The following is a 24,315-nucleotide window of genomic DNA, read 5'->3' as shown; positions in this document are numbered from 1 at the left end:
CGGCAGTTGTGCCTCATCTTCAACAGGGGGGATGTCACATGCGCACTTCACTTGTCCTACGTGGACATGCTTCTGCTATAGTCTAGCGTTAGTCTTAGCGTAGGACTTGGCCTGGCACCTTTGTGAGCCTCTAGTAGGACTTGCATGTTTAGGCCGGTCATAGTTGCATACCCTCTCTTGCACAGGACAACATTTCAGCGTGGAGGTAATTTGCCGCGTGTGAACCACCTCTTAGCATGCTATTTTTTAATAAGTTATTTTTCAACTTATAATTTGCAAGGTGGTGGGGCTGCCTTTGTCCCTGCTCGACCCAGCCTTATGCATCTATATATGCAGGCCTTTGGGCGTTAGGATTTGGCAGAAGAGGTATCAATAGCACAGGAACCTACACACTTGGAATCGTAGGCCAGCACCTAGCTTTTTCAGCCCCTTCTCACCAGCATTTTCAGCCCTCATGATTAGCGTTTTTCAGCGAGAACAGCTAGCATTTTCAGCTTGGAGTGCCACTAGATTTCAGCCTAGAGTCGTCGTTAATTGCGGTTCCTAGCCATGGACATCCCTAGCAGATTCCGGCATTCAACCGTAGCGTTGTTATCGTCGTCACTGTCGTCGACATAGTACCCTAGCACCTAGTACTCCTTGTGCCTTGGCTCGGCATAAGGATCCATAGATCCCATCAGTACCTCGTCGTTGACATCGTCGTCGTCGACATAGACTCCATCAGTACCTCGTCGTCGACATCATCGTTGAACGCAGCAGTACCCCGCAATACCTCAATACCCCACAGTGTCCCTCAGTACCCATCAGTTCCCAGTATTACCGAGCATCAGTACCAGAACCCAACATCAGTAGCATCAGCATCAGCATCTGAGCATTTAGCATCATTGTATCAACATTGTACATGAATAAAGAAAGTACTTGCTTTGGCAACAGAGCAAGGGGCCCCTTGAGGGTTTGGGACCCAACGTACTCTCTCTCTCTCTCTCTCTCTCTCTCTCTCTCTCTCGTGTCTCTCTCTTTCATTCAGTTCAGTTCTTGCAAGTGAAGTGAAGTGTCCCTTGTGTTTGTGCGGAGTACTAGATCCGAGCTAAATCCTTAAACTCTTCTGCTTCACCTGACAAGCATGTTGACTTCGGGCACTCTAGCATGCTCCACATCTAGTGAAGTGGTGTGGTGAGTCCTAGACTTACCCTTGGATGCCTCCTCATCGGCTTCAACAGTCTTTGAAGCCTCCTTTTTAGCTGCTTGTAATCACTTCCGGCAAGGGATCGGATAAAAACACAAAGACAACTACAATATGCAAAACTTTAAACACTTTCATTGCAAACAACTGAATTGAGAGAGAGAGAGAGAGAGAGAGAGAGAGAGAGAGAGAGAGAGAGAGGACTCTTTTAGTTGGAGGGCTGAAATCCGAGTGTTGGTGCTCATGCAATCACGCAGTGTCAATCTACAAGTGATTTGTGTATGCAAGTGACGCTCCAAGGGTAGCTTTTAAAGGCCATTGGACCTACAACAATAGCAGGTTCCCAACAAGCAGGGGTTCTCCAAAAGCAGCCCTCCCTTTGCTTTTTCCCTAAAAAGAGAGAAGAAAAGCGGGTCTTTAATGTTATTTAAATTCAGCTTTAGATAGAGAAAACTCGTTTTAAGAGAAAATTCTGTACTGTTATAGAGGTAGAAAATCTGCAGTAGAGGTAGAAAATCAGAAATTCAGGTTTACAGAGAGAAAATCAATGTATGTAGAGGATTTTGACTCTGACAAAGAGATCTGCATGGACCACCTTTAGAGAGAGAAAGAGAGTTGTATCTATGACCTTGATGCAAAAACCCTAACCCTAAAACCCGCCACACTACTTCATCAGCTTCCTCTTATATTCCACTTCCACTTCTTCATGCTCCTCCTCTTGATGGTTAGGACATATTGCTTCCATGGAGATTTGTTCACGGCGCATGAATGCGTCTGCTACCATATTTTGAAACATAAATTTGGTCTTTGATGAAGCTCCTATGACTTCTATGAAAAGTACCTAGGATTTGAGAAATTCCACTCATGATCCCTCACAGCAACAAACTAGTACATCTTCTGATACTCCTACTAGACAGTTGACTTCTAAAGAGATGACCTTGCACTGATTAGAAGAAAGGGGTTACAAGTGTGGTTTCATAATCTCATCACTATAGCATGTCCGATATCCACAAACAACAAACGAACACTTACACTCCTACGAGGTTGACTTTTGAAGAGATGGCCCTACATCGATAAGAAGGAAGGTGTTACAAGAGTGGAATTCATAGTTTCATCTCTCGCATAGTAACAGGGGACGGAGGGGATGGGGCCTGAAGACGGGGGATGCCCGGTTCCGAAACGGGGACGGGTGGGGACGGACGAAAAACAACATGCCAAATGGGAACGCAGCCAAAACGTCCCGGGGATGGCAGGGGAAAGCTCGGAACGGCAGGGACCGGACAATAGTCAATGGTCAATTTTTTTTATAAAAAAAATGAAAAACTGATCGTTTTTAACGGCGAGTTCCACGCCAACAGCCCTTTTCTGGAACTTTGAAGCAACTCAATGGCTATAAAAGCCACCCTTTGGGTCACTATGTCTCAAGCTCTCCACCTCAAGTTCTCAACTCTCAATCCAATTGCTCTACCCCGCTACAGTCTACCCTCTCCTCTCTACCTTCGCCTCTACGGTCTACCCTCTCCTCGGACCTCTACCCTTGAGTCTCCTCTCTACCATTACCTCTATCCTCAAGGCTCTCCACCTACTCTCTCCCTCCTCTACTCTCTCAACTTTCAAGCTCTCCTCTACTCTCTCTCCACCTACACTCTCCACCATCATGTCATCTCAAGCTAACTCCTCTTCTCAAGCCGGCTCTTCTCGAAGGAGGCCCGCCGTGCAAACATAGTCATGGTGAAATGAAGTCGACTCTACCGGGCGTGGTCAATGTGGTAGTGCAAGACCATGGACATGCAAGCGCCCATACAAGAGAATGGGTGGTGCAAACAAAGTGCTTCGTACCACCCTCCTTGACAAAGAGAAGCTTTCCGTGGAGGAAGCGGCCCAAGCAACAAAAGATTTGTGGGAGACCAATGGTGTCTCTCTCCTCGTAGATGGATAGAGTGACATCCGCAAGTGGTCCATCCATGGAGTGGTGGCCTACTCTTGGGGGGAGATGTACTTTGTGGAGTCACATGATGCATCCGACAGTGGCAAGGCCGCGGAGATGCTTGCTGCGGAGTGAACAAGCACCATAGAGATCATCGGCCCAGAGAATGTGCGTTGTATATTTGCACGTGGCTTGTGTGAGTCCAGGTGGAATGCATACTACTCTCCACTTCATGCGGCGGCTTATATGCTTGACCCCGAGTTTCAGGAAAGGTGTTAAGAGACCGTCAAGGAGGTGAGCAAAGGATGGCGGCTTGCATTGGAGCGCTCGCCTTGAACCTAGCAGCAATATTAGGCGCAAGATTAGAGATGAGCTACTCAACTACAGGCAAAAGAAGGGCTCCTATGGATGTATAGATGCACAAGTTGATCGCAGCAAGATTGGCTCGGTTTTGTGGTGGGAGGACTATGGAGGAGAGGCTGTTCGTGTCTTTAGCCAAGCATGTACCACTAGTTGCTTGGAGCAACTATGGAGTGAACTTCAATGAGAAAAAACTCAGATTTCTTAGCTGCAATGTACAACTGACACTCATCCAAACGGGTTAATACCCTTTCTACATCTTTTTCATGTTGTTCCCACGATGCAAAAAAAATGAGAATATCGTCAAGAAAGATGAACACGCATACACCAACCATATCGCCAAAACGGCCAACCATGAGACGGTTAAATGTACCCACGGCACCTGTCAATCCAAAAGGCATAATCACATTCTCCCATTGCCCTTGCTTTGTGCAAAAAGCGGTCTTGTAGATTCTGCCTTTGAATACCCTTACCTGATGGTATCCACTTTTGAGATCGACCTTACTGAAAACCTTTGCCCCATTGAGCCTATCAAGGATATACTCAATGCGAGGCATCGGAAACTTGTTCTTGACGGTCATCTTGTTCAATGCCCTATAATCAACACACAAACAAGACAAACCATCCTTCTTGTGGACAAACAAAATAGGAGCAGCAAAAGGACTTACACTAGGACGTTTGAATCCTCTGGCCACCAACTCCGTGAGTTGCCGCTCCCTTACTGACTGGCTGTGACCCCTCCGTAAGTTCGATGCGATGGTCCTCCGGCCGCTCGGGTGGGAGAAAGGGTGGAAGATCATCGTGTAAAAAGAGAGGCTTAAAAATTTGGTAAACAAAGGTGAATACCTGTCTGGAGCCTGAATGCTCTGGGTAACTCGAGAGGCATAAATGAATGTTGCTTGTGCTCCTTGTCGTAATTCACGCTTCGCCTGCACATGAGAAATGAAAGGCAAAGAATGCAGACCCTCTTCACCACGAATGATCATGGGAGAGTCACTTTTTGCATTTAGAGTGAGAGTATTGTCCGCCCAATCAATGAGAAGGTTATGATCACGAAACCATCTAACGCCCAAAAGCATATCACATCGTGAGAGAGGAGACACGATAAATTTTCTACGGAAGGCAGCTTGTTGAACTGTAAACAACACATCAAGACACTCTTGCGTGATGAGAGAGTCCATACCGGGAGCGAAGCCCGACACCTTGAGAGGAGAGGTCTGACTAACCTCTAGGCGGGCTCTCTTTAGAAGAGAGGCACTAATCACACCATGCATACTTCCTAAATCAAACAATATGACAAAACGCGGACCCTTCACATGACCATAACACTTAAAGAGAGACTCATCAATGTGTGTGTCAGAAACATGTGAAGCTTCAGATTGGTTTATTAAAGTGCTTGTGGTAGTTGCGGGTGGGTGCCTTAGGTTCTTTGGGTGGGGCTGTCTTAGGACAAGCGGCTTTAATGTGACCCTTAACATGACATTGATAACAACGACCTTCCTTAGCATAAATGACTTGTTCTTCTGCCGTTATGTATCCTCCTATAATTCCTTTTGCGGCTTTTTCATCCGGGATTAGCTTAGGTTTAGCAAGTGTTTTAGCTTTACCCTTAGATTCATTTTGTGAGTTCTTTTCCGAAGGATTAGAGGAAGATTGGCTAGAAGAGTTACCGTTCTTACCATTCTTACCGTTCTGAGAAGTCTGAGAGGTACTTTGAGACGACTTGTTCTCCTTAGGCTTTCCCTTATTGTGCTTCATCTCCTGTGCGAGAGCAATCGCTACCACCTTGTTGAGATCGATTGGATCAAGTACCTCGACATCATACTTGATATACTCGTCCAATCCATAAAGGAATGCCTCCTTGCGCTCATCATCTGATTTGCGTAATTGAGTGCCGAGCTGTAAAACATGATTAGAGAAAGACATAACTGACATACCATTTTGCTTGAGACTGTGCCAATCGTCTTTCAACCGTGCTAGGTACTGTGGTGGCATAAACCGCGCCTTGAGCTTGTCTTGGAAGTCGGCCCAATTGAAGGAAAGGGGCGCGCCTTCTTCGGCTTCCTCTAGGTGCACGGTCAACTAAGCCTCTTGCCATGCGTGGTACCAATTAATGGCATCAACGGCAAGGTACATGGTTGCCGTCAAAACCTTGCTATTTCATGTCTTCTTAGTTGTTGCAAAGTAAGCATTAAATTGATGCAACCAAGAATGAATAATAGTAGCATCCATCTTACCGTCATACTTAATGAACGTCAACTTCTCAGTGACGGGGTTGTTGGAGTCTTAATCTCTGCTTGAGCTACTTGATAAACTACCAACATCTTTGACCGGCTCGGGTTTCGAGGTAAGTACGTGTAGGACCAACTCTTGCATGCATTGGTCTCTCTGCGCCTCACGCTCTAACTCCAAGGCTGCTCGTCTGTCTTTGGCCGCCAAGCGCGCTTGCTCACGCTCACGCTCCAAGGCTACCCTTCTGTTTCGGCCACCAAGCGCGCTTGCCCGCGCTCACGCTCCAAGGCTAACCGTCTTTCTTCGCGCTCACGATCCAATTCTGCCTTTCTTTCTTTGTGCTCACGATCCAAGATTGCCTTTCTTTCCTCGGCCGCCAAGCGCGCTTGCTCAAGCTCGCGATCCAAGGCTGCTTTTCTTTCCTCGGCAACCAAGCGTGCTTGCTCTTACTCGCGATCCAAGGTTGCCTTTCTTTCCTTGGCTGCCAAGCACGCTTGCTCACGGTCGCGATCCAACGTTGCCGTTATTTCCTTGCGCTCGCGCTCCAAGGTGGCGCGTTGTGCTTCTTGTTGTAACATCATGTCCATCATCGTCTTGACCAAAGCCTCCATAGGATTTGGTGCGACCCTTGGTGTAGATGGGGAAGGGGAGGGGGGGGGGGGGAGGTCGAAACACCTCCTGGTGGCAAAAATTCTTCTTCGCCATCTCCATGCTCATCACCTTCACACAAAGTATCCATTCCGCTTCGGGTGATGACCATACACTTAGTTCTTGGTACTTAAGTCCACGAGGAACTTGGGTTCTTGAGGTTCTTGGGTTCTTGAGTTCTTGAGTTTTTGAGGTTCTTGAGGTCTTTCTTTAGCTTGCAATCTGTGTTAGAGAAGGACCTTCTCTTACCCTAGCTCTACTCTTTTCTGCGGGCGTGTCACGTGACACATCCAACCCTATGTGTCCGTGGACAAGCTACAGCATGATCAGGGTTCAGTCAGTCCAGTCAGTCTAGATTAGAAGTGATCTGGCACTTTTTGTGAGTCTATTTGTAGACCGTGCATGCCCAGTCGCTTAGTTTAGATGCATATCCTCTGGTTGCACACAGCATGATCATAAGCATTCCCATCAAAATCCATCAGAATCCTTCAAGGGAATTTTCCATTGCATTTAGCCTATTTTACCTATTTTTGACATTTTTCACTTATTATTTTTAAGTGACTTTTGTTGGAAAGTAGGTAGGGCAAATTGAGTAAGTTTGTATATAAGCAAACCTAGACTAGCACTAATTGGCAGAAGAGGCAGCAAGAGCTCCACGCTCAACAGGCACCTTCTCAGCAGAACCCCCCCAAGAGACCTAGCGTTTTTGGAGCAGAGCCAATACCTAGCGTTTTCATCACCAGATCAGCCAGCGATTTGCTTTTGCAAATTCCCGCGACAGCAGAACCTCAGATCAGCCTAGCGTTTTGCATTTTGCAGAGCAACCGGCAACAGCAGCAGAATTTCAGCCCTAGCATTTTTGGTTTGTAGATCAGCCCCGGCGTTTTGCAGATTTATCGCAACCGAACATCAAGGAACATCAATGTTTTCAGTTTTCAGCCCTTAGACACCGCAGATCAAGTCCCGAACCTCGCAGATCTTACCTTCCCGCAGCAGTTCCTCGCCGCACGGTCAGTTTCCGCAAGGTTTACAGTTTCAGCCCGGAAAACGCAGGTTTCAACATCTGCGTTTTCAGTGCGTCATCGTCGCATCATCGCCATCGACATAGTCTCCGACATAGAGTCAGAATTCAGTAGATAAAGATTTGCAGCTTTCAGCCCATAGCGTTTTTGGACAGCAGGTAAAGACCTTCAGTTTTCAGCCCTAGTGTCGGCCTCGTCATCCCCGTTGCTCGTCGTCGTCGACACAGCCTAGACTTGCATCAGTCACATGCATACAGTTTGTACCAGTTTGTGCAATCATAATTAGACCACTCTCGCCGACGAGAGTGAGGCCTTCGGAGGAGGGTTTTATGTCTCTGGTGTCGTATCTCTCTCAGTCTCGTACACTTGCACATACAGTGTCTATAACCGGCCTGTACAACGTAGAGGGCGGTACTATTTCAATTACCTGTTAACTTTACACAGGGCACTAAGAAGGGAAGAGAACACAGTTGCGTCCAGAGACTAGTATGCCACTGCGCACACGAGACCGACACCCTGTAGGCCCCAAAGACTTGCGCCCCTTTCGGTATTTCTTTATTCAAATTAAGGTAGACGATCTGACCACTTCACACAAGCTTTCACAAAGCTGTCCAAACCTGGCGAGGGCTGAAAACGCAGGTTTTCGACCTGATTTTGGCAGCATAACGGCGCAAAAACCCCTGTAGGTCATAAGCACCTGTCTAGGACGGATTCCCTCGCTATCTGGAAGCTTTCTGGCAAGCTGTCACAGAATTTCAGCGGGCTGTAATTCCCTGTTTTTCACTGCTGGGTGCCCAAAAGCCTGTACACGCATCCCAAGGCTCTCACAAGGCTCCCCCGGTGTTCCCTTGCAGTTTAGGTGCGAAACCCTAAACCTACAGAAAAACACAGCAGGCTGTAATTCGCAGTTCGGATCGTTTTTAGCGGAGCGAACACGCCTACGCGTGTCCCGAGGGCTCCCGCACGCAATGGGACAGTTCCCCTGTGAATTGGACAAGTTTTCACGCAAGAAAACTCTCCGAACTCGCAATCTTTCGCGATGGAACTGTGCGTACCTGTGGGGGATTAGCAATTAGCTAATCCGGTTCGTGTTCAGAAGGCTCTTGCCTTGGCAAACGCGCATAAACCCCCAGAACTGTACGTGTTCAACTGAGTAGCCCAACTAGTGGGGCATTACCATATGTGCCAAAAGGGAGAGAGATGCACGAGAGCAAATCATCGCACTACATGAGACAGAGGAGAAGGCAAGCTTTCCATTAAAGCTCTAGACCTGCACCCACTACTCACACACACACTGTAGCTCACTTATGAGTCAAATCAGCTTCCTCTCTCAAATTGGGCGCCCCCTCTTGCTGATGAAAGTGGAAAACTGTACCAGGAGCCGCCATGTGTCCAGTTTGCCCCTTTTGAGTTAATTCTCTAGTTCCCACTGACTTATAAAGTTATAAGTGACTTTCCGAGTGGCCCAGACTTCATTTAGTGCACACAGGCTTCCATACTCATTAGAATTCAGTGCTAACTGGCCCGACCAGTCCCAGACTGACCGACCGAGACTCCCGCTGTGAGAAACCTATTCGGCCGCAGCCGTTTCACACTGGCCATGCAATGTCCACTTGCACCTTTTCAAGGGTTCTGGGGAAAACAAGTAAAAATAAAAATAAATAAAAATATCTAGTACTTATTTACGGAAGGCAACAGGAAAAATACACCTCCTGGTGACACACCCCACCCTTGAAATACTGCAAGCGACCTCGCTTGCATGCCAATAATACATGCAATATCTCCTGATATCACATATATTCTATGATGGGAATCCAAGATATACATGCTTCCGGAAATGTAGCGTTGGACGATTAAACAATCCCACCAACCTGGCTACGACACATATATCAAGCATAGAAGTCTTCTAGTGTACTCTCAAGTATAAACTTCTCTAGCTAAATTCTGTATGGAAAGAGTAGATACAATTGCTTAACTACTCTCTTGAGCATCATGAACCATGCTCTTGCCTTGCTCCAGAAAAGGCTACATCAAGTCACTGTGGGTTCCATCTGAAAGGCTTCAAGATACAATTGCAATAGCTAAGGTGAATCAACCAATTCAGACTCTTCCATCCATTTGGCATCCAATGATGGATAGTTCTTGAACTTCACCAAATAGCGTCTTGCAACCTTTCCTCTAACCTTTCTTTCTTTATGTGCCAATATTTGTTCAGGAACAAGGATTTCATCCAATTCTTCCACTTCGGGTTGTTCCTCATCAAGCATATTCTCTGGCACATCACCAACAAAGGGTCTTAGAAGGCTGACATGAAAAGCATTATGTATTTTCCAGCCTTCTGGTAGCTTTAATCTGTAAGCTACATCGCTGATCTTTTTTGAAATCTGAAAAGGACCATAATATCGCATACTGAGCTTAGGAAACAAGCGTTCCTTGCCTTTCCTTTTCCTTAACTTGGCCTTTTCAAAGCGCAAAAGCACCCAATCACCAAGTGAGAATACAAGTTCACGATGATGACGATCAGCAACTTTCTTTTGTTTAGCCTGAGTCTTCTCAAGAGCAATCTTTATCTTCCTGTATGTTTCATCCATATCTTGCACATACTTGTCTGCCTCAAAAATCTTGTCCTTAGTCTGCAAAATGGGCAGGACTTTCTTCCCTCCTTCCACTATCTCAAATGGTGCCTTACCTGTTGACGTATGCACAGTGTTATTGTAAGCATATTCAACCAATGGAAGATGGTGTTCCCAAGTTGCCTTGTGCTCTGACACATAACATTTGAGCAGGTCCAGAACAGTAGAATTTGCCTCTTCTGACTGTCCATCAATTTGCGGATGAAACGAAAAAGAGAACTTTAGCGTAGTGCCCCATGTTCTCAAACAATGCCTTCCAAAAAAGACTCGTCATACGTGGATCCCTGTCACTGACAATTGACTGAGGCATCCCGTGATATTATAAGATATTGCTCATGAATATCTTGACCATGTGTTCTGGCTTTGTCTTCTTCCTCACAGGAATGACATGGGCTTGCTTAGTGAACCTACAAATGATGTGGACAATTGTGCGGTCTACAAAGAGGGGGAGTTCAAGGACCTTGACGACGATTCATCTTCACAACAAAGTTGACGACGATTCATCTTCACAACAAAGTGGAAGCAAGTCTTTAGTCCAAATCCCATCATTGCCTGTTTGCGTCCTTGGAAGATCAAAGATAAAGTCCATTGCTATGCTTTCCCATGGCCTATCTGGGATCGGCAATGGCTACAACAATCCCGGTTGCTTTTGTCTGTCAAATTTGACTTTTTGGCATACTAAGCATGATCTTACAAATGTGTCAACATCTTGATGCAAAGCTGGCCAATAGAAGAATGCCTCAACCCCTTTCACTGTCGCATCAATTCCACGATGCCCAGCATAAGGTGGAGCATGACTTTCCATCAAAATCTTTGGCCGTAACTGTTTAGTAACGCATAACTTTCCATGCATCATGAGAAAGTCATTCTTAAGCATAGAGTGCTCATGATGTTGCCCATCAAGAAGCTGGTCATAGATCCTTGCAAAATCTGAATCTTCAGCATATTGTGTCTTCATTTTGTCTAGTTCACAATGGTACGGAATTGACACTTCTGAAATTTGGGGCTTTCATGACAGCGCATCAGCCACCACGTTCTTTTTCCCTTGCACATGCACAATCTGAAAATGGAACATTGACAAGATGTTTGCCCATCGCATGTGCTTCTCAGACAGCTTCGTCTGTGTGAGAAAATATCGCAAGGTTTGATGATCCGTTTGGACAACAAAATCAGCCCCTAGCAGATAGTGTTTCCAACTAGTGAGAGCATGAATTACTGCCAGCAATTCTTTCTCATAGACTTGCAAGTTCCTTTCAGTCTTCAAAAGAATTCTGCTCTCATATGCGACTACTCGGCCATTCTGCATTAGAACTGCACCAAGACTATGGCCACACGCATCACACTGAACCACAAAAGGTTTTGAAAGATCTGGCAAAATGATTACCAGATCTAAAGTCAGCTTCTCTTTCAAGTGTTTGAACGCTAAAATTTCCTTGGCTGTCCACTTGAAAGTAACTCCTTTTCCTTGTAGTGCATGGAGTGGAGAAGCAATCTCAGCAAAATTTCGGATGAACCTCCTGTAGTAGGAACATAAGCCTAGAAAGCTTCGAATGTCATGTACGGACTTCAAGTCTGGCCATGATCTAATTGCTTGCACTTTAGCGGGATCCATGCGTACCCCATCCTTTGAAACAATGTGCCCAAGGAAGTGAATTTCTTGCAAAAAGAATTCACTCTTCTTCGCATTAATGAGTAGCCTGTTCTTACGTAACTCATTGAAAACTGTAGTCAAGTGATCCCTATGCTCCTCTTCAGACTTCGAATAGACAATCATGTCATCAAAGAAGGTACCCACGAAGTTTCTATGTGGTCTAAAAATTCTATCCATCATTCTATTAAACGTGGCAAGAGCATTTGTGAGACCAAATGGCATGACAAGAAACTCATAGAGACCAAATGTTGTCCTGAACGCAGTCTTATGGACATCTTCTGGCCTAATGTGTATCTGATGGTAGCCACTCTTTAGGTCTATCCTTGTAAACAATGACGCTCCCTCAAGCCGATCAAGAATGTCATCTATCCTCGGTATGGGGAACCTGTTCTTGATGGTATTCTTATTCAAGGCGCGATAGTCAATGCACATGCGCCATGAACCATCCTTCTTCTGCACTAAGAGTACAGGCGAACAAAAAGGGGATGAACTGGGCTGAATCAGCCCCTTCATAATCTCTTTCTGCTGGGCTGCACTAACCCTGTATGGTGGTCTATTCGGTGGACTAGAACCTGGCACAAGATCTATAGTATGATCCTCAGGTCTCTCAGGAGGTAACTCCCCTGGCAAAGAGTCCGAAAAACAATCACTGAAACCACTCAAAAAAGTTGACCTGTCTTTATCTAAGGTAGACAAATTAGATACAACTTGAGGTACTTCTTTTGCAAAGATCAAATACGCAGAAAGATGATGCTTTATTACAGATGAAATAGCGGAAGCAGAAACAACTGGAACAGACTTGCCTTTAAGCTTTACATCAAGGACATGAGTCTTTCCTCTATGTACAAGGGTAATCTTTTTGTTGTAAGTATCCACCATAGCATGCAACCTGTAACACCATGGGATACCCAGTAACACATCATAGCCCTCAAGTGGCATAATATGAAATTCTTCCGCATCCACATAGCTCTGAATGTGCAGACGAAGCTTTCCCAAAATGGGAGTAACAGACTCTGAATGACCTGGGCATGCCAAACCTGCTTCCCCTATCATACCCATCTCCTCTGCACGAATGCCCAACTTTGATGCCAATTCTGGTGATATGAAATTTGCACGGGCTCTTGGATCAAAGAAAACCAGCATTGTCTGGTCTCTAACTTTGCCCCAAGCTCTGCACAGCTCCGTGGCATCTGTGTTTGGCTGGTCTCCAACCAAATTTGGAACAAGTCCTGCACTTGGCTTTGGCTTCTTCCCTTTATGGTCTGACTTGTCATCCTTATCCTGTGACTTCTTCTGTGGGCATTCATTTGCAAAATGTCCTTCCTGTTCACAAATGTAGCATTTCTTGGCCTCCCTAAGAGCTTTCCGTTCTTCAAAAGTTTTGCCAGAAAAATGCCTCTTTTGTCCTTGTCCTCGTCCCGAAGAAGACTTAGACTGCTTCTTGGACGTATCACCTTCTTCAGTGGAGGGCTTCTTTGTGGGAGGCTCAGAAGGCTTTGCTGCAACATTGCCCTTGGCTGAAAACTGTTTGCCCTGGGCCCCTTTCTTGTGGCTATTAAATCCATCGGAATCTCCCTTCGACAGATTGCTAGCCACTCTTGCATTCTCTATCAACTGAAACATATTCATGACAGTAGTCTTTGTGCAGTAGTCCCTGATTTTCTTGGGCAATCCGCAACAGTACTTCTCAATCTGTTTTGACAATGGCACAAACCTGTAAGAGGTGACTGGCAACAGTGCAGCCCAAAACTGTTTATTGTACTCTTCCAAGTTCGCACAATGTTTAGCATTTAACTTGTGCCATTCTGTCATCACATCCACTTCAAAAGTGTTCGTCAGCCATGCAGGCGCAAAAAGCTATTTGAATTGGACCCACGCTGTTGGGGCTTGATCCTGGTTCAACAATGCGGTCCACCATTGAAGCGCATTCCCTTTCAAGAAAGGGCAGCCTTGCGTTCTTTGAAGATTCCGTGAAGTTTCCTCCAGCATAAGCTACATCGAACTGCTGTATGAAGGTCAAAGCCTTCAATTGATCCTCAGTATCTCTGAAAGTTTCAAACTTCACTCCCTGTCCACCTTCCTTGTAATCCTTAAGCTGACTCAAAGGAGCCACATTATCATAAACAGGTGCCTGTAACAGGGGTGCTCCATGATTGTTCATTCCAGCACTCGCATCAACTGTTTTACCTGTGGTATCTGCATTTGGTACGTATGGCTGCGAAAAACCAGCCATACCAAATTGTGTTCCAGGCACTCGAAACTGGCCATAGGCACCCTGAAAACCTGGTTGGACACCCATGTTCGCGTACATAGGGTTACCCATGCCTGTTTGCAGTGTCCCGAACACATTCCTTGGCATATAACCTGTGGAAGGTCCAGCCATAGCTTGAAACACTGAACCACCTCCAAAATAACCAGGATAAGTATTAGGTAATGGAATGGTCTGACGCATAGCGTGTTCATTACTGCCTTGACCATTCACAAACGGTTCCTGTCCAGCTAAAGCAAGCTGCTTTGGATCATTGGACACCGCTAGTTGCTCAACCACATGGGCTTTCCCTCGAGCATCATGAGTCCTGTGCCCATTGGAAATCTCCTTTTCTTGCAACGGCTCAGTCATGCCCTGTGTAGGAGGCTGAAAACCCTGTGTCGGAGCCAGTAAGAACTCCTGCATCCTTGGGTTGTTAGCCAACTGCTGAAACATGTCCATGCAGCAACACAGTTGAGTTCTAAACAACCTATCCTCTTCTTGAAGAGTTGAAGGAACTTTATCCGTGCCATGTGAGGAAGATCCCTCTTCAGGTACTTGGTCTCTCTTCTCTCCCATATCGACAAGCTCTGTGTTGCTTTCACCCACAACAATCCACGCTGCACTTTTTGAAGAAAAAGTGACTATCCCGTCGATGGAACCATACAACCGGCCTATACAACGTAGAGGGATGTACTATTTCAACTACCTGTTAACTTTACACAGAGCATTGAGAAGGGAAGAGAACACAGTTGCGTCCAGCGACTAGTATGCCACTGCGCACACGAGACTGACACCCTGTAGGCCCCAAAGACTGGCGCCCCTTTCGGTATTTCTTTATTCAAATTAAGGTAGACGATCCGACCACTTTGCACAAGCTTTCACAAAGCTGTCCAAACCTGGCGAGGGCTGAAAACACAGGTTTTCGACCTGATTTTGGCAGCATAACGGCGCAAAAACCCCTGTAGGTCAAAAGCACCTGTCTAGGACGGATTCCCTCGCTATCTGGAAGCTTTCTGGTGAGCTGTCACAGAATTTCAGCGGGCTGTAATTCCCTGTTTTTCACTGCCGGGTGTCCAAAAGCTTGTACACGCATCCCAAGGCTCTCACGGGGCTCCCCCGGTGTTCCCTTGCAGTTTAGGTGCGAAACCCTAAACCTGCAAAAAAACACAGCAGGCTGTAATTCGCTGTTTCGGATGGTTTTTAGCGGAGCGAACACGCCTACGCATGTCCCAAGGGCTCCCGCACGCAATGGGACAGTTCCCTTGTGAATTGGACAAGTTTTCACGCGAGAAAACTCTCCGAACTCGCAATCTTTCGCGATGGAACTATGCGTACCTGTGGGGGATTAGCAATTAGCTAATCCGGTTCCTGTTCAGAAGGCTCTTGCCTTGGCAAACGCGCATAAACCCCCAGAACTGTACATGTTCAATTGAGTAGCCCAACTAGTGGGGCATTACCATATGTGCCAAAAGGGAGAGAGAGATGCACGAGAGCAAATCATCGTGCTACATGAGACAGAGGAGAAGGCAAGCTTTCCATTAAAGCTGTAGACCTGCACCCACTACTCACACACACACTGTAGCTCACTTATGAGTCAAATCAGCCTCCTCTCTCAAATTGGGCGCCCCCTCTTGCTGATGGAAGTGGAAAACTGCACCAAGAGCCGCCATGTGTCCAGTTTGCCCCTTTTGAGTTAATTCTCTAGTTCCCACTGACTTATAAAGTTATAAGTGACTTTCCGAGTGGCCCAGACTTCATTTAGCGCACACAGGCTTCCATACTCATCAGAATTCAGTGCTAACTGGCCCGACCAGTCCTAGACTGACCAACCCAGACTCCCGCTCTGAGAAACCTATTCGGCCACAGCCATTTCACACTGGCCATGCAATGTCCACTTGCACCTTTTCAAGGGTTCCGGGGAAAACAAGTAAAAATAAAAAATAAAAAAAATATCTAGTACTTATTTACGGAAGGCAACAAGAAAAATACAGCTCCTGGTGACAGTGTCCATTCACTTTGTTTGTGATCATAGCATTCTCTCATTAAGAACGGAAGGCTCTCCCTTCCATAAGAACAAAAAGAACCTTGAGCACAGTTCGGAGCACTCATCTTGAGCAAAGCACAAACATACATTCCGCTGGCACCTTACAGGGCACACCCCTTAGTGGCCTTCCGCTCACACCAAGGTTGCTTTTTCCCACCTCACGTCGATTGGCCGGCCGCTAAGTGCACGGTCCGCTCTCAATGAGTGAAAAGAGGAATGAGGGGAGGCTGGACAAGCCCTTCTTTCTTGGGTTACCTGTCACTATTCAAAAACACGATTAGGAATCGACACACCCAAGTGGACTTAGGTTACGTGCGACCGCAACAAGCAAAAATATTTATGTGGTTCTTTCCTTGAGTGATACAGAAACACTGCCAAAGCTCTGATACCAATGTAAGGTGCAACGGAAGTGAATGTTGAACTTTGCTCAAGATGAGTGCTCCGAACTGTGCTCAAGGGTTCCTTTTACTTACAGAAGGGAGAGCCTTCCGTTCCTTTAGTGAGAGAGTGCAAATGATCACAAACAAAGTGAATGACACTGTGAATGAAGGTGCTGAGACTGAGAGATAGAGAGAAGAATACGACACCAGAATGTTGTCAAACCCTCCTCCAAGGCCCCAACTCTCTATGGCGAGAGAGGTCTATGCTATTGATTGCACAAATCTGGTACAATGGTCTAGATGCAATGGACTTGCCGACGATGTCGACGACAATGATGACAACAACGAGACGGGCTGAAATCTATCTGCTGAATTCTGACACTATGTCGGCGAGGACAGCGATGGCGACAACGCGACAACGATGCGCTGAAAATGCAAATGCTGAAATCTGCGAACAGCGGGGTGAAAGTGAAAACACTGGCTGATCTAACCGTGCGGCAAGGATCTGCTGCGGGAAGGTGAGATCTGCAAGGTTAGGGGCTGTACCTGCGGAGTCTAAGTGCTGAAAACTGAAAACGCTGAGGCAATAGGCTGGTCTTACGTCGACAACTGCAAATGCTAGTCTGTCTGCAATCTGTCAAAACGCCAGGAAGTCTGTAGCCAAAACGCAAAGGCTGGTTTGGAATCTGCTAACGCTAGGGCTAATCTGATGCTGGTGAAAACGCTAGGGCAATTTGTTGATGAAAACGCTAGATGGTCTTGTTGGCTGAAAAACGCTAGGTTATCCTACCGGTCTTGCTGAGAAGGTGCACTACAAGTAGTGGAAACTTCTGCTGCCTCTTCTACCAGAAAGTGCTAGCGCTAGGTTTTCTTAAATAGTAACTTAGCAAATTTGCCCTACCCAGTTTCCCAACAAAGTCACTTATTATTAATAATAAGTGAAAAATGGCTAAAATAGGGAAAATGGGTTTTGTGCACTTTAAAATGCTCATGATGGCTACTATTGATTGTAATGTTGATGATCATGCTGTGTGCAACCAGAGGATATGCAACTACTCTAAGTGCCTGGACATACACGGCCTGCGGATAGGCTCACAAAGGTGCCCAAACACTTCTCAAGCTGACCTGAACCCTAGACCTGAAGTAGCTTGTCGACATGCAATAGGGTTAGATGTGCACGTGACATAATAAGTCCATGATGGGGACTCGAAGATTCTCTCAGGGAAAAAAACTGGGAGAGGTTCTTTGGGTTCTTGAGCTCTTGAGGTTCTTGATGTTCTTGATTCTTTCGGGGCTCTTCTTTAGGTTCTTCCCTTGAGTTCGAGAAGCCGAAGCACGCACAAAGCTTTGATACCAATGTCAGGTGCAGCGGAAGAGTTTAAGGATTTAGCTCGAATCTAGTTCTCCGCACAAACACAAGGGACACTTTACTTCACTTGAAAGAACCGAACTTTATGAGAGAGAGAGAGAGAGAGAGAGAGAGAGAGAGAGAGAGAGAGAGAGAGAGAGAAGAGACACGGTATATCGGATCCCAAACCCTCAAGGACCCCCTTGCTCTGTTGCCAAAGCAAGTACTTTCTTTATTCTTGCACAATGTTCATACAATGATGCTAATTGTTGTGATGTTGATGTTGATGCAATTGATGTTGGGTACTGGTATTGATGCTACTGATGTTGGGTACTACTAGGAAGTGATGGGTAGTGAGGGGTACTGCAGGTATTGAGGTACTGTGGGATACTGAAGCGTACTGCGGGGTACTGAGGTAATGCGGGGTACTGCTGGGTTCTATGTTGACGACGATGATATCGACGACAAGATACTGTTGGGTTCTATGTCGACGACGAGGTACTGATGGAGTCTATGTCAACAACGACGATGTCGACGACGAGGTACTGATGGGGTCTATGGATCCTTATGCTGAGCCAAGGCACAAGGGATACTAGGTGCTGGGGTAGTGTGTCGACGACGACCCTACGGCTGAATGCCAGAATCTGGTAGCGATGTTGATGGCTAGGAACCGCAACCAATGATGAGGCTAGGCTGAAATCTGTTGGGGCTCCAAGCTTAAAATGCTGGCTGTTCAAGCTGAAAACGCTGGTGAGAAGGGGCTGAAAACGTTAGGTGTTGGTCTGCAATTCCAAGTCTGCAGGTTCCTTTGCTACTGCTGCCTCTTCTGCCAAATCCTAGCGCCTAAAGGCCTGCATATATAGATGCAGAAGGCTGGGTCGAGCAGGGACCAAGGCAGCCCCATGACCTTGCAAATTATAAGCTGAAAAAGTAACTTATTAAAAAATAGCATGCTAAGAGGTGGTTCACACGCAACAAATTACCTACATGTTGAAATGTTGTCCTATGCAAGAGAGGGTATGCAACTATGACCGGCTTGGACATGCACGTCGTCCCAAGGGGAATGCTCACCAGTGGTGGTTTTACTCTATTTTTGCATGGACATGGATGGGATTCAACTAGTTGTTTGCTTCCTTATGGTTTACACCAGCTTTTGAGGCAGATATCTTGGCTGCCTAGAACTATCTCGAGTTTAAGAAGAGAGATACCCTTCAAATAATTCTGGGACGCTCTTCTCTAGTGGCTTCTTTGCCCATTGTCAACTTGGATGAGCAAATGGAGAGGTATTGTTGCAGGCTACCTCTTGAGTTGAAGAAGTATTGCGCGTTTAGGTGGTTCATGTTATGTGGTGTTCTATCACACACACACACACACACACACACACACACACAGATGTGTGTGGTCGGCACCAATGGGTATTAACAGCATAACCGCAAAACGCATTTCGGCACCCTGAAATGTGAAAGGGCTGAAATGCTTGGGTCAAGCCTAGGGTGCAAGCCTTTACTTGATCTATATCATGGTGAACATGCATGCACTTTTTATGTATGTATGATATTTCATACTTGCACTCTTTGTGTGTGTATAATATTGCAATTAGGCATTTTGGGTCCCCGTTTCATTTACCCGTTGGCCTAGCATGAACCTTCGCAGTCACACATTGACATTGGGGAATGGGGAAATTGTGAAGTAGGTCGTAAGGTGTGACACCTCTCTAGATCAAAGAATGGAGTCAACAATATAACCTCCTCTGAGACCGATGGTGGGTTAAATGCCAGTCCTCTTGAGTTGGGCTAATGTGCCATCTTGTCGTAGGTAACAAGATAGTGCTCTGACTCCTAGCCAAGGGCCAGAGTAGCTAGCGACCATCGTGTTTATGGTGAGTGTGTATCTCCCTCCTCCGAATCCTCTTGTCTAGGGCTTCCCTCCTTGGGTCTCCACCCACCATGGCAAACTTCGACCCTAATGGAGCAAAGTAGCATAGAGCCATGCATATGAAGAGCTCTCTTATGTAATTTATAGCTTCACCCACATTATCAAGCCTTTGGATCTGGTGCCATGATCTACTCACCCGTGCAGCTCTTGTCTATAGAGGACCGTATTCCTCCTTACCCTTGTGGAAGAGTTTAGTCGCATACACTTCCTTTGTTGTGACTCCCACTCTCGGTAGGCCTCTGTGTATGAGAAAGAAGCACAAACTTTGCCAAAACGCCAAGGCATCATAAAAATGGCCAAATGGACCTTAGAATAGTCCTATGAATAAAAATTGGACTAACTAAGTTAAAATGCATATGTGAGGCAAAAATAGCCTTACAATCATGAGATGCAACCTAACTATTATCATCTGATGATGATATAGCGTCGACCTTATGCTCAATGTAGAATGGGATATGCTAATGAAGTAGTGGGCAATGACATCTACCTCGTCCTCTTCTTTGGTGATCGGTCCTATATTGATGGCGCTTTGATGTCGCGCAAAAAAAGGGTGGTGGGGCGGTGCAAAAAATGCACTCGATTAGATGAATTGCTGAAAGATGAGGCTTGAGTAAGAAAGATGAGACTATTTGGATCTATACCATATGGACTCCAACCCATTGCAGCTGACTTCACAAATATATATGTGTTGGATATTCTCAAAATTTATGAATCAGGAATAATGCATAGATAGCGAGGATGAAAATCATGCTTTGGGTACATGAAGAACCATATACAGGAATACTGTGAGGAAGTTTATGATAAATGCTTTCGAAGTTTATGAGGAAGTTTTTTTTTTTCTTTCCCGGGCAACAAGTGATTTGGTGAGGTCCCATGGTCACTCAGCTCCATGCTTCATCAAAGGATGACTATTAAAGTATAATCGTGCTTTGACACCAAGGTTCTGTCTTGTCAAGAGAGAGACGAGACTTCACTTTTTCTCATCAATATAGTAAAGTTCATGATGTTTTTCCAGGACAGCTTGTAGTAGCTGCACTCATAGACCGTGGCCTTAATGTTCGCGTGATCCTCAGAGACACAAACAAAGCTTCTGCAGTTTTTGGAGAGGCTAACATGGACAAGATGCAAGTATGGTTTGATGTGCAGAGGTAACTTTTGAAGCTGAAAGACAATTTCTGTATTTTTGGATCTTAAGTGACAGCACATTTTTGCAGGTCTTTGTGGGAGATACTCGCAAAGTGGGAGAACTTGAGCCTACCACTTGGGAGGTGAGTTTTGTGGCTATGCATGGATGCGAATCAAGACTGATCGCAACACTCATCTTCCTTGTGATGAGTATAGATGCTAGATAGTGTTGTAGCAATTAATTCCTCATTTCATTTGTACCATTTTCTCCACTCACCTGCTTCAAATTTTTTTGCTGAAAACAGGGAGTCACACATGTAATTTGCTGCACAGGAACAACTGCTTTTCCATCGAAGCGCTGGGATGGTGATAATACTCCAGAAAATACAGGTCATCCTCTCTAAAGAATTTACATTGATAGGCAATTGGTCATTTTTGTGACTTGTTGTCCACCTAAAGAAATGTTACACAATGATGTAACTTGTTCATGAGTGTTGCGCCGTGTCCAAACACGTATGCATGTACTCATACTTTCGGTAAAGGACAGAAGATACATTCATGTGAAGAAAGGCCAAAATTGGTCTTTGGTGCATAACAAAATTATTGCGGTACATAATTTCTATCTTTGCATGAGGAGAGAGAGCAAGATAGCTGTTTTTTCAATCCATAAGTTGAACTACTGTCTTTTGTTCTAAACACTTCTCTGAGTGCCTGAAGTCTAAACTCAAACTAAACTCAATATTCTAACGGACAAAATAATTTGATATTTCTTTCCACATTCTCACTGTAGCTGCTGAAGCGCTATGCTGCAAAGGTTGGCTTTTTTTCATAAAGGTATCATACAAGCTGAGCGTTCAGTGCCTGGGAAAAAGAGTGTAATGATTGGTTACAATTGTAATATGAGGGTGATGATCAATTTCTTTGACATACAAGTTAATTTTTGCATCCCAATGTCCGCCTTTTTCTAAAGGTATAAGCTTCCTTATTGGCTAAAGCATGTAACATGTGCTGTATGAATTTTGTTTCAGGCTTTTTGTTTACATTTACTGTTCTCTAAACTGTCTGGGATGCTTTGAGAATGATGAAATTGTGGTCAATGGCACTAACATCATGTTGATGGACACACCCACTGGGACTATTATCTGCTTTTTGCTGATGTTTTTTTTTGGGTCATGAATGCAACGTACTGACAAAGATTTTAAAATTGAAGATTGGCATGGTGTTCGAAATTTAATTGATGCTCTTCCAAAGACGGTGAAGCGGTTTGTGCTTGTATCTTCCATCGGTGTAACAAAATTTGATCAATTACCCTGGAAGTAAGTACACTTGGATTCTTATGGATGCGTTCTTATAATTATGGCTCTATGAAATTGCAGATGAGTGTGAATAATTTCTCTTTGATTGCCTGTTGTAAATTGCAGTATCATGAACTTGTTTGGTGTCTTGAAGTACAAGAAGATGGGGGAAAACTACTTGTGTAAATCGGGCATTCCTTTCACAATTATCAGGTGCTTAATTTTGTAAAGAAGTGTAGGAAGTGGGAAAGTTGGTTAGCTATGCTCTGTTTGTCCTGACATTGCACATTACTTGTTCGTTAGTTGTTCATGGAGGTTTTGTGATTCAGGGCAGGCAGGTTAACTGATGGGCCCTACACTTCCTATGACCTTAATACCTTACTCAAAGCAACAGCTGGGACACGGCGTCGTGTGGTCTTGGGCCAAGGTCTTCTGGCAACAACTACATGATTTGCTTGCTTTATTGTTTCGGTTCTTTTTGTAAAAAATTTCGGTGGTCATGTTATAGGTGATAAACTAGTTGGTGAAGCTAGCAGGATTGTTGTGGCAGAAGCTTGCATTCAAGCTCTGGATATTGATTGTACATGCGGGCAAATCTATGAAATCAACTCAGTTGAGGTAATACTTTTCAAGCTATCCATATCAGAGGTTGTAATGGTCCAGAGTGGGCACATGTGTTGTACGTGGTTCTATGTGCAGTATTAGGCACATATCACGCGAGTTGGTATTCTACTCAGTATTGTGCTTAATGGGGTAGGGAATGGTCTGTTGGTGACCGTTTCCGGCTGTCAAGTGTCGGGGGGAGGTTGGCCATAAACTCCAGCATTGATTCGGCTGCATAGTGCTGCTGCAAGCGTACACAGGGCATATTAACAGTACCGTCGAAGTCCAGGGTCGGGGGGACGAGCTCTCTGAGCCGTACATCTGCTGCCGATTATAATGCGTAATTTCAGGCTGCATGCTGCCGATGCTTGCCAACTCAGCAGTCGGAACACTTAGAAGCCAGGACACTCCGCAGCCTCTGTCTTGCATCAGCCCACGGAATGCTCTGTAGTGCTGACACATCAGCAGGCAGAATATTGAAAGCGACAAGCCTGAATTTTTCTGCAGGATGGAGCAATCATTGCATGCCATGTCTGCAGCCAGAGTTTTCTGCAGGATGGGGCAATCATCGCATGCTAACTCAGCGGCTGGAATTGTCACATGCAACCTACACCTTGAGCTGCCGCACTGTCAGCACTGTCACCTACACTGTTGAAGGCCCCCCTCCCCTGGACTTTTGACGCAAGCTGAGGTGGTGGAGTGTGAGTGCAGCATATTCTTGGCGGTGAGGTGGCTCAATGGCAAGCTATTCCACCAGCAGACGTGTTGACTGTACAGCTGCTGCCGTTTTTCCTGACAGGTGCTGAGGTGGCTGCCATCCACTGACTGCAGACCCTCATTACAGATAAGAATAATGACCGTAGTGAGGGCTGAGATTAGCTGCCTGCTGACCCCCGAGCTTGACGGTGTAGGGATTGGCTACAGTATGTTGTGGCTTGCACTTCTTTACAAGTGAAGTTGGGATTTTGTTGGATTGTAAATGTGCATACAGGAGGAACCAGCAATTACTCTTCCTTTTGATTGGTACCTGGAGCTAAGGGTATCCCATTGATTAGAAGCGTTTATCTCAGAGTTGAGCAGGCCTGACCTGTTGTACTTTGTGTTGTTTGTTTCAGGGTGATGGTCCAGGCACAGATCAGAATAAGTGGAAAGCTCTTTTCACTCGAGTATCAACTGCATGAGTACACTCTGATCTTTCTCACGCTTTGTATCACCGTGGGCATTTTGTTGTGCTACAAGACAGTTCCATTTGTGTAAAAAGACTATGTAACATGTTGTAAGCCCCATTTTTTTTGTGGCTATCCTTGCTGTCATTCTATAAAGAAGCCTTGCCTTCCATCTTTTAGAGTATTGTTTAGTGCGTGGGTGCTTTGGTTCCTAGTAGTCATACCCACTAAAGAAAACTATTCTTCAAAGTGACACTTGGACTAGAGAAAAGCTAGGTGATGTACAAAATTTTACTTAACATATAATCATGAGAAGGAAAATCCATTCAAAATAATGAAAGTAGATAAGGATCTGTCCTATTTTGGACTATATTATCCAAGCAACAACATCTCAGGGTCCTTGTAATCTGCATCGATAGAAAGAGCAAAAAGTATTTTTGTATAACTGGTGTCAGTGAACACTTTGAATTGTTATGCATGGTCCTATTGATTTCTTAGGTTATTAATCGAAG

The 24,315-nt window shown here is 45.4% G+C and overlaps 1 protein-coding gene across 1 annotated transcript in view; it reads left to right on the top strand.

Annotated features, from left to right (window-relative positions):
• LOC147456689 (uncharacterized protein At5g02240-like) overlaps nucleotides 1–23,973 on the top strand; it is a 54,186-nt gene extending 30,213 nt beyond the window's left edge. The window contains exons 2-9 of the mRNA XM_086515131.1: nucleotides 20,630–20,742; nucleotides 20,829–20,882; nucleotides 21,045–21,129; nucleotides 21,950–22,055; nucleotides 22,161–22,247; nucleotides 22,364–22,461; nucleotides 22,543–22,652; nucleotides 23,753–23,973. Of these exons, the coding sequence (XP_086371257.1) occupies nucleotides 20,630–20,742; nucleotides 20,829–20,882; nucleotides 21,045–21,129; nucleotides 21,950–22,055; nucleotides 22,161–22,247; nucleotides 22,364–22,461; nucleotides 22,543–22,652; nucleotides 23,753–23,818 (719 nt within the window). The 3' untranslated portion in view covers nucleotides 23,819–23,973. The remainder of the gene's footprint in view (nucleotides 1–20,629; nucleotides 20,743–20,828; nucleotides 20,883–21,044; nucleotides 21,130–21,949; nucleotides 22,056–22,160; nucleotides 22,248–22,363; nucleotides 22,462–22,542; nucleotides 22,653–23,752) is intronic.
• Nucleotides 23,974–24,315: the final 342 nt, after the last annotated feature.

Source organism: Adiantum capillus-veneris, chromosome 6, assembly GCF_014529385.1.
Source record: "Adiantum capillus-veneris isolate H3 chromosome 6, ASM1452938v2, whole genome shotgun sequence".
Classification (NCBI taxonomy): domain Eukaryota; kingdom Viridiplantae; phylum Streptophyta; class Polypodiopsida; order Polypodiales; family Pteridaceae; genus Adiantum; species Adiantum capillus-veneris.
This window is presented reverse-complemented; position numbering and strand designations above follow the sequence as displayed.